This window comes from Macrobrachium nipponense, chromosome 27 (genome assembly GCF_015104395.2).
Source record: "Macrobrachium nipponense isolate FS-2020 chromosome 27, ASM1510439v2, whole genome shotgun sequence".
Lineage (NCBI taxonomy): Eukaryota > Metazoa > Arthropoda > Malacostraca > Decapoda > Palaemonidae > Macrobrachium > Macrobrachium nipponense.
In genome coordinates this window covers 77,685,500-77,696,075 of record NC_087216.1, presented here as the reverse complement: position 1 = coordinate 77,696,075, position 10,576 = coordinate 77,685,500, and the positions used below count along the sequence as shown (strand labels likewise).

Genomic DNA, 10,576 nt, shown 5'->3' with positions numbered 1-10,576 from the left:
CAGCAGCAGAAGACAGCAACAGCAGCAGACAGCAGCAGCAGCAGACAGTAGAAGCAGCAGCAGCAGCAGACAGTAGCAGCAGCAGCAGCAGCAGCAGCAGCAGACAGCAGCAGCAGCAGCAGCAGACAGCAACACCAGACAGCAGCAGCAGCAGCAGACAGTAGCAGCAGCAGACAGTAGCAGCAGCAGCAGCAGCAGCAGCAGCAGCAGAAGACAGCAACAGCAGCAGACAGCAGCAGCAGCAGACAGTAGAAGCAGCAGCAGCAGCAGCAGACAGTAGCAGCAACAGCAGACAGCAGCAGAAACAGCAGCAGACATCAACACCAGACACCAGCAGCAGTAGACAGCAACAGCAGCAGCAGACAGCAGCAGCAGCAGACAGTAGCAGCAGCAGCAACAGCAGAAAGTAGCAGCAACAGCAGACAGCAGCAGCAGCAGCAGACAGTAGCAGCAGCAGCAGCAGCAGCAGCAGCAGCAGACAGTAGAAGTAGCAGACAGAAGCAGTAGCAGATAGTAGAAGCAGCAGCAGCAGCAGCAGACAGTAGCAGGAAACAGAACAGGAACAGGCAAGAAAGCAAGCAAGCCGGCAGTAGCAGCAGCAGGCAAGCAACAGCAGCAGCAGCAGTAGCAGCAGCAGACAGTAACAGCAGCAGCAGCAACAGCAACTGCAGCAGACAGCAACAGCAGCAGACAGCAGCAGCAGCAGACAGCAACAGCAGCAGACAGCAGCAGCAGCAGCAGACAGCAACAGCAGCAGACAGCAGCAGCAGCAACAGCAGACAGCAGCAGCAGCAGCAGACAGTAGCAACTGCAGCAGCAGACAGCAGCAGCAGCAGACAGTAGCAACTGCAGCAGCAGCAGTATCAGACAGCAGCAGACAGCAACAGCAGCAGACATCAGCAGCAGCAACAGCAGACAGCAGCAGCAGCAGCAGCAGACAGTAGCAACAGCAGCAGCAGCAGACAGCAGCAGAGCCGGTCTTCTAGATTATTCTCACAGAATGACTAGAAGGAAGGCATCTGCAAGAATAGATCTGGATATCCAACTATTTGTCTGCTTTGGCAGAGATCTTCTATTAGAAGTCTTCATCAAGGGACAGAGCATACTGGAAGGAGGAGCTCCTTCTTTCTGCAGAGCCGGTCTTCTAGTTTATTCCAACTGTTTGTCCGCTTTGACAGAGATCTTCTATTAAAAGTCTTCATCAAGGGACAGAGCATACTCGAAGGAAGTTAGTGTAGCAAAATAACATTGGTTACCAACTCTACACCACCCAGTGCGGAGTTAGTTTCTAGGTGATGTGCAGACTTCGTGGCAACCCTATAATCCTGCCACTCAAGAGATGCTATGAAGAATAAACTATTCTACCTGAGACATCCACTTGAGAGTGGTGGAAATAGGCTCCTATACGAGATAACCATGAATCAGTATGAAAACAAGAAAACCCTCTGGATGATGCAAGCAAAAGAATATATGAAAGAATCAAACATAAACTTAAGTAAAACTGAATCGCTTAAAGGTAAGAAGCCAAAAGAAATAAGAGATAACTGGGACAGAAAAGCGTGGCAGAGAGAAATGAATGACAGGGCAACATTAAGAACCTACAATTAATATAAAGAGAGCATAAGAGAAGAAACCTGGTATGATGGCACTAAAAAAACAAAGCTGACCAGTAGGGCTAGACAGCCTATACTTTGTTTTTTTTCCATCTGTCCATCCACCTGTTGTGTTTGCGCATGGTAACAATGCGTCCCAGGCTTTAAATAACATCCTATTTCGAATATTAACGGTGTAATTCGCATACAGTAAATTATTAAAACACTTTTCAGTTACAAATATACACCCAGATATCCTTTTATTTACCTAAAACTTAGACATAGCGTAATTATTTAAAGCCCAGGACGCAGTGTTACCATGCGCAACCACCACAGGCGGATGGAAAGATGGAAAAAAAACAGAGTATAGTATATAGGCACTCTAGTGAGAGGACCAGAGATTAAGACAGGTAGCTGGGATACTGATGATTTATTTACAGACAAACTGGGTTGACATAGACAGGTGCGGACGAATAAGTTGTACAGTCTCGCATAGAGAGCAGAAATGACTCTGAGACAGGAGATTTGTGTTTTCTTACAATCATACATATAAGGATAATATGGCATACAAATAGTGGAAATGCATGTGTTATACACCGGCGGAAAGGCCGCGGAACGCTCGATTGGATGGAAATAAGAACAACGCGACTTGATGGTTGGATACAATGAAAATAGGGAAAAGGCGTTATCCTTAAACTAGGATTGGATGGTAGGAAGAGGCTACAAGGGGAAGCTATGAAATACTTGTACTGTGAGGAAGACTTCTTGCTCTGCTGCCCAGAATACAACGAGATTAGAAATATATATATTTAAGTGCAGCAGCCACACCAGGAAACTAAGGAGGAAAGGATAGCTAACACACACAAAGGAGGGAGCTGTTTCAGAGGAGAATCTCACTTACTACTACTAACTCAACCAAAAATGCTTCATGAATGAAATAACTAAATTTTACATAGAAGTAATGTAATATTATATTTCTACACATTTGTGTAAGTTTAAAATGTTAAAAAACGTATTTATTAACCGAAGAAATGGCTCAAACAAAGGACCTAATCTCCTCTGGTGGAAAGTACTCGTGTAAACAAACGGGTGTCATTCTCGAAAAGGAATTATGGGAGAAAGAAAAACGTAAAAATAACCTTGTTATTTACAACATTAAGGAATGCTTTGAAGGAAATAATGAAACAAGGCTTAGAAACTACACAGAAACCTATAGCAAGCTGTTCAATGAGCAACTGGGGCTAAGGGACATTGAAATAGTAGAAATAAGTGGATTAGGAAGAAATGATAGGATGCAGGCGCTTAATAATACTACAGGGGATCAGGATAGAGACAGAGAACCTAGGCCAAGACCTATTTTAGTCCAGATGAAAAGTGAAAAGGAAAAATGGGCAGTAATAGGAAAAGCCAAGATTATCAAGGGGAAGCAAGAGGTAGGATACAACAGAAAATTAATGTAAAATATACAATAATAATATTCATATTTTGTTGTTATACTTATCAGTAGGAAATACACAGGAGGATAAAAATAGAGATAAAGCAATAAAATTGGAATGTGAAAACATTATTAAAAACATAAATGACCAAGGGAGCGCCTGTCGATTCGTCGGGCAAGAGTACTGTCTGCTAGAGAATCGGCGGACGAATACAAACAAGATGGCGGACTTATGTTTTTGTGTGATTTTTGAAAACGTGCAGTAATGGAATATCAAAAAGTCTATAAAAACGGTAAGGGGGCAAGTTTTGGGAACCGGGGTTTTTGGGTGGGGAAAGCCACCAACGCAGAAATGAACATGGAAATATTAGTTTTAGGTAAAAATGTGCTGAAAACAGTAAGGCAAAGACCCAAAAAAATAAAATTAGTTTCGGCACGGTCGGACGGCGCATCGCGCCTTACTGACATTTTTAAAGATTCTTGGCAAGCTCGTATGTTCTGGCAAGAAAAAATGCATAGACCAAAAAAAAAATAAATTAGTTTTGGTGCGGTCGGACGGCGCTTCGCGCCTTACTGACATTTTTAAAGATTCTTGGCAAGCTCGTATGTTCTGGCAAGAAACAAAGGCATAGACCAAAAAAACAAAAAAATTAGTTTCGGTGCGGTTGGACTGCGCTTTGTGCCTTACCGACATTTTTAAAGATTCTTGGGAAGCTCATATGTTCTAGCAAGAAAAAAAGGCATAGACCAAAAAAACGAAAAAATTAGCTTCGGCGCAGTCGGCCGGCGCTTCGCACCTTACCAACATTTTTAAAGATTCTTGGCAAGCTCGTATGTTCTGGCAAGAAAAAGTGGCATAAAAAAAACTGTATAAAACCGGACTTACCTTAGTTGGGATCGAAATCGAATTGTCGGACAAGTCGGACGGCTCAAATATTCCTCTCTTCGGGTCTTGATGGAGTGATTTGGCCGATTGTGCCTTCTTCACACTGATTGCATTCACCATTAAAATCGCCAATAAGGCCACTTTTCATTAAAATATAAGAGGAGCTTTCATCACTACAAAGGACACCCAAATCCATCAACATGACTGGATTGGCGGCGGCAAAGTGTAGGTGAGCGGGATGAAACGAGAACACAGCCATGTAGGGAGGGACTGAGGAGGTCGACTCGCATGGCGCATAGGGTCGGGGTACACGAGGTCGTCAGGTGGGGTGGAACTACTTAACGAAGACAGATGCACATGGGAGAGGATGCAGATGAAAAGTGTAATAGATTTTGCTTTAGTCAATGAGAAGTTGTATGAAAATTTTGAGGAGATGGTAATTGATGAAGACAAAAATGAATTTGATATCTCGGACCATAACCTAATTACCATTAACTTGACATTCAAAGGACAGAACAAGAATCTCAACAAGGGTAAATGGGAGGAAGTAAAATACTTCAAAACAGATGAAGGTAACCTAAATGACTTTATTAAAAAACTAGAAGAGATCCTAATAGATAAAGACATAGACAGAATCTCAGAAATGGGCTTATCAATAAAAGAAATAGCAGAAGACAAGCTAGTAAGAACATATAGGAGAAAGATGCTAGTAGAGGAAAAGGTAGAAGAGCAACCCTGTTTCAATGAAGAAATAAGAAAAAATATTAAGGAAAGGAAAGAGCTGAATAGGAAGAAAAGAAATGAAAGAGACAATGTCGTAAAGGAAAGTCTAGAGAAGAAAAGAAAGAAGAAGTGCAGCTATTAATAAAAGAAGAGATAACTATTTATGAAAAGAAAATAACAGAAGAAATCAGAAGAAACAAAACTAAAGAGCTCTGGGAAAATATTGGTAAGTTAAGAAATAGGCAAAAAACAAGAAAAGAAGTTATACATTTGTATAATGGACAGGGAAGCAAGGTAAATGAGGCTGAAACAAAGGACGAATTAGTGAATTATTGGAGAACCATATACAGTAAACACGAAAATAAAATAAAGGAATTCTGGAATGAAGAGAAAAGGATGGAATATGAGAATGAAATGGCAGAAGTAGATGAGTCCATAAGAATTGGAGACTATAGATTCCCAAAAGTACTAAGAGAACACGTGGACCTGTTGATGGAAGGGAAAAGGAAGATAATACCAAAGCAGGAACCTCTGATAACCGAGGGAAAAGTCTTAGCTTGCCTAAGTAAGCTCAAAGCAAAAAAAGCCACAGGCCCAGATGGAATCAAACCAGAGCTTTACAAAGTATTAATGAAGAGAAAAGCCTGTATAGAAGTATTAGTTAGATGCTACAACAAGGAGCTAGAAATAAAAGGAAAGCCTGAATCTTGGAAGAAATCGAGAACGAAAATGATAGGAAAGAAAAGGAAACCAAGGGCCAAGGATCTAAGGCCAATAAATTTATTAAATATATTATACAAAGTATTCATGGTGCTGATAAATGATGAAATAGAAGCACGCCACAGACTAAATGAAGAAGATCACGAATGCCAAGCAAGATTCACAGGAGGGAGTAGGATTGAAGATAATATCCTTACACTACAATATTTGTAGAAGAGAGCTATAGGAATAGAAAATCTTTAATAGTAATAGCTATCGATTGCAGTAAAGCCTTTGACTCAGTAAAAAAGAGAAGTTATGATCGAAGTCATGAAACAGTTCAAAATACATTCAAAAATCATAGAGGCAGTAGCTAATATAAATGAAGGGGATAGCACACTAATAGACCTAGGGGAGGGAGTTGAACTGGAAATGGAAATTACCAGTGGAATTAGGCAAGGGTGCACAGATTCTACATCACTTTTCAAACTGATGACATATTTGAGAATTAGGAAAATGGATAGGGAAGGGACAGGATTCGAAAATGAATTATTTAAGATAGGGAAACTTTTCTTCGCTGATGATGGGTTAGTATTAGCAGAAGTATAGAAGATGCAAGGAAAAATATAAAGATTTTAATAGATATAGGAAACAAATGTAGGCTAGAAATAAATAAAGAGAAAAGCAGCATCATTATTTTCAATACGGATGAAAAAACAGAAGAGATTGAGGATATAGAAGTGCTGGAGAATATTTAGGAATAAATATTCTCCCGCAATAAAGGTAAACAATCCTAGAAGTCTGTTTAAGCTACAGAAAAAGGAAATGATGGACAAAGCACAGAAATTAGCCAACCTAACCTATTCAGTGATAGAGAAAAGCTGTAACAAAGTACTTACAGGTAAAACATACGGGAAAAATATAGCTCTACCATCAGTCTTATATGGGACCAATGTAGTTAATTTAACAGACACAGAAACAGAAAAATTGCAAAGAATAGAGAATGAGGTTTATAGGAAAATATTAGGAGCTTGTAGAAGTACAGTAGTAGTCACATTAAGGGGGGAGATAGAAGCATCTGCCATGAAAAGCAGAATTATAAGTGGAAAGCTATGTTATGTAGATAATACTATAAATGGACAGAAAGAGTTACTGAAGAAAATAATTATAGATATGCAAAAATAAAAGAAAGACAGAAAATGGTGGAAAACAGTGGAAAAGTACATGCATGAAATTAAAATCAATTTAAGAAAACTGGAAGGAATGTCCAAAACAGAAATTAAGGACGAAGCCAGAATCTGGGACGCAGTGAAGTGGAAAGAAGACTTGGAAAATAAAGTGACCCTAAATATATATAAAAATTGGAAAAGGGAAATAAAAGATGAAGAAATTTACGACAACACTTTTGGTTCGATACTTCTCTTTAGAGCCAGAACCAACTCACTGAATTTAAATATAACAAAGAGACACCAGAATGGGAACACCTGTTGTCCTTTTTGTGTTAATACAGAGGAAGAAATTTTTCATTTTCTTTTATATTGTCTTGCTTACAGAGAAGAATGCATGAGATCAATTGGCCTTCAGCAACCTTATGAAGAGAATGAAAACGATATTGTTGGAAAATTCCTATTTAGACAAGAACATAATGAAATAAGAAAAGACTTTAAATAATATATGGAAAAAAAGAGAAAAAAGAATAAAAGAGCTCAACAATTAAAAATAACTCTTAAGATTAAGAGGCGCCGTTGTAAAGGCATTGCCTCAATCCATAACCAACCAACCAACACACAATTCCCGTCCTAATACGGCAAGTTAGCACAAGTTGTTTGCAAATTATAGATAAATGGTTAGATGGTAGAAGCACTTTTGTAAATAGAGAAAGTGAAAAGATAGTGAGCAAGGCAGATGATACATCAAGAAATCTTGAATTAAAGCTCATAAACACCCAAGGGCTGACAAAAGCAAAATTAATCGAGGTAGTGGACTTAAAAGAAAACACAATAATGTGCATCACAGAAACACGCCTTAAACAGCAAAAATCACTATTTCCAACAAGTATCAGAATGATAGACTTAATGAGAGGTGAAGACGGCACGAAAGGAGGAGGTCTACAAATATTGTATAGAACCAAAGGATCCAGATGGAAAAAGAAAAGTCAGAACACAAAGACATTCTAATAGTAAATGGTAATTATAGGACAGCAATATTTAAGCTAATTCTGGTCTACATGTCAACCAGTGATAAAGAAAGAAATAAACGAATAATAAGCGCTTTACATGTAGCAATAGAGAAGGCCACAGACCTGCCTGTGATTGTCCTTGGGGATTTCATTGGGCATTTAGGTTTCATAGGGACACAAGAACGTGACCAAAATGGAAAATACTTCATGGACCTAAATTGAAAAATATGACCTAACACTATTAAATGGAGATCCCAGCTGCAAAGGGGAGATAATCTGGAGTAGAGGAGATCAGAACAGCACTATAGACTTTGCCCTGGTTAACCAAAATATGTATAAAAACTACGAATGTATGGAGATATATGAAGGAAAGTATGAATATGACCTATCAGACCACCACCTCATGAAAGTCCAATTCAGAATAAACACAAAAGTAAGAAAAACATTTAAAAATGAAAGAAAAGAAATCAAATACCTGAAAATAACAAAAGAGTACACCAGGGAGTACCTTGAATATATATAATGTAAACAAAGCCAACAAGACAGAAAAGGAGCTCTAACCCAGCTAGAGGAAACAATGAGTGAAGAAAAAACAAATAACCTAGAAAAGATAAGGAATAAAAAGAAGGTTAAAGCAAGGAAAGAAGGAAGAAAGAGAACTATTATGGTTCACCAGAAAAATAAAGAAAGAAATAAGCCAAAGAAGGATGTATATAAAAAATTGAACAGTTAAGCCACAAGCATAGAAGAGAAGAGATTCTCTGAAGAAGCATACTATAAACAAAGACAGAACGTACAGAAAGTAATAAAGAAAACACGAAGAATATGAAGAAAGATTAGAAATGAGATAATGGATGACAAAAACAGACCACCTCAGAAAAAGAATGGGTCAGGATATACGACAAAAATAATAAGCAAGAGATTAATTAAGGAAGAATTCTACCCTGCATAAAAAAAAAAAAAAAAAAAAAAAAAAAAAAAAAAAACAAAAAAAAAAAAAAAAAAAAAAAAAAAAAAAAAAAAAAAAAAAAAAAAAAAAAAAAAAGAGCTGGTCAAATTCAGGAAAACAATACACCTAAAAGATGCAAACAAAATAACAGAGATATGGAATGAGAGCAAAAAAGAACAGTATGAACATGACATCGAAGAAATGATGAAAAGACCAGTGACAAGATAAGAAAAGCATATGATATACCTACCATATGTCATTAGGAGAGAAAACATAGATGGAGTGAATGGCCCGATAAAGACAGAAATTAAAGTCAGTAGTATAAGTGCAGAAGAAGTAAAAAAAAATCAACAAGAGAAAAAGAAAACTAATCAAATAAAGCACCGGGGACAGACGAAATGAAACCAGTTCTGTTCAAACTATTCTTACAAAGCACCAACATTCAAAGAGAATTGGCAGAATGTTTAAACAGCATATACTGAAAGGCAGGAAAATACAGAGCAGCTTGTTTAAGTAAAAAACAACACTTACACCCAAGAAACAACACCCCACAGTCAAAGATATTAGGTCAATTGCACTAACAAGTGTATCATATAAAGCAGTGGTTCTCAACCTTTATATGACTACGCCCTCTCTAAGAGGTCCTTCCTTCCATGCCCCCCTTGCATATGTAAGGGATTTCGAGGGATAGGCAGGGAGGTCAATAATTACAAAACATTGTAAGCTCAACGACCCTAACTAGGGTAGCAGACTATAGGAAAGTAACGTTATAAGGTGATACTTTTGTATGTTTTCATAAACTTCTGAATATTAGTTGCTCACTCTTGTTAAGAGAATAACGAATATACTAGAGATTTTTTTATTCATTTTTCCTTAGGGCTCGCACCTCCCCTGGAAATTGCTGACGCCCCAAGGTTGAGAACCACTGATATAAAGTTTTCATGGGGATCCTGAAAACTAAAATAGAAAACGAATTTAGAAATATAGAAAAAACAAATGAACTGCAATCAAGCTTTACTGTACAAAGAAGAGGAATCATAATCTATATATCTTAGAATATTGCATTCAAGAAATGTAGAGAAAAAAGGACCCAATATTTGCAGTATCAATAGACTTCCAAAAAGCATTTGACTCCGTTAATAGAAAAAAGCTCATAGAGACCTTGATGGCTAATATGCTTTTATTTGCCGATCTGCTGAGGGGGAGGTTGAAAATAGGAAAGAAAATATAAAAGAATTAAAATTCCACCTACTACTACTAATACCACATCGACCAGAGTACTTATCATCATCTTTTATTTTAATATCTAATAATGAAATAAATTATCTGTTTTTTATTATTTCTCCAGTGATTATAATATCTAACTTCCCCGTCAAAACGTCAAATTCAAACGGGAACCATGAACGAGAAGTCCTTAGGAGACGACGCCCAAAACGTAAACAAACCGCCATTACCGGAATCCATTATTTAGCCTAATAATTACCATTATATTATTCAGTTTGTTAATAAATTACATGAATTTTAATTATATTCCCACTGATTACTTACAATTATCCACCAATTGACTTGTTAGAACGAATGAAAACAACCGAAACTACTTCTAAACCAGAACCACAACCATAAATACTATCAAAGAGAAGACGCCCATAATGTCAACACAGTCAGCGACGCCACGCCATTGGCTGCCGTAGTAACGTAACTTTATTCAAAGTTTCAAACGTCTTTTCCTATAATAATTGCCGTCTTCATAATCGAGACAATTTCTTAATTAATCGTAATAATCGGTAAATTACAAGGATAACCGACAATTCCTGTAATAATGTGAGTAGCAGATGTTTATAGGTTGTTTCATTCATTAACTTGTAGAGTTAGCCTCTGCTACCTATATCACAAGGCGTTTGACTTGGGGAAGGTCCGTTTTCTATGATAAATTTTACCCGTTCTCTTTGTTGTTTTATGAGATACAGTACTAAAACAACATGGATTCGTTTCCAAGCTTTTTAAGGAGAAAGGACTCCATTGATCTACAATTCCTGGGAGGTTATATGTCCATCGAAAATGTATGTATTGTGTTATTCAGAGAATTGAAACTTGATATTACTGACAGCTTGGG

At 37.7% G+C, this 10,576-nt stretch overlaps 1 protein-coding gene across 1 annotated transcript; it reads left to right on the top strand.

The window, feature by feature from the left end:
* The first annotated feature begins 5,032 nt into the window (after positions 1–5,032).
* LOC135200744 (uncharacterized) lies at positions 5,033–5,569 on the top strand. The gene has a single exon (XM_064229348.1). The coding sequence runs from the start codon at positions 5,033–5,035 to the stop codon at positions 5,567–5,569; it is 537 nt and encodes a 178-aa protein (XP_064085418.1).
* Positions 5,570–10,576: the final 5,007 nt, after the last annotated feature.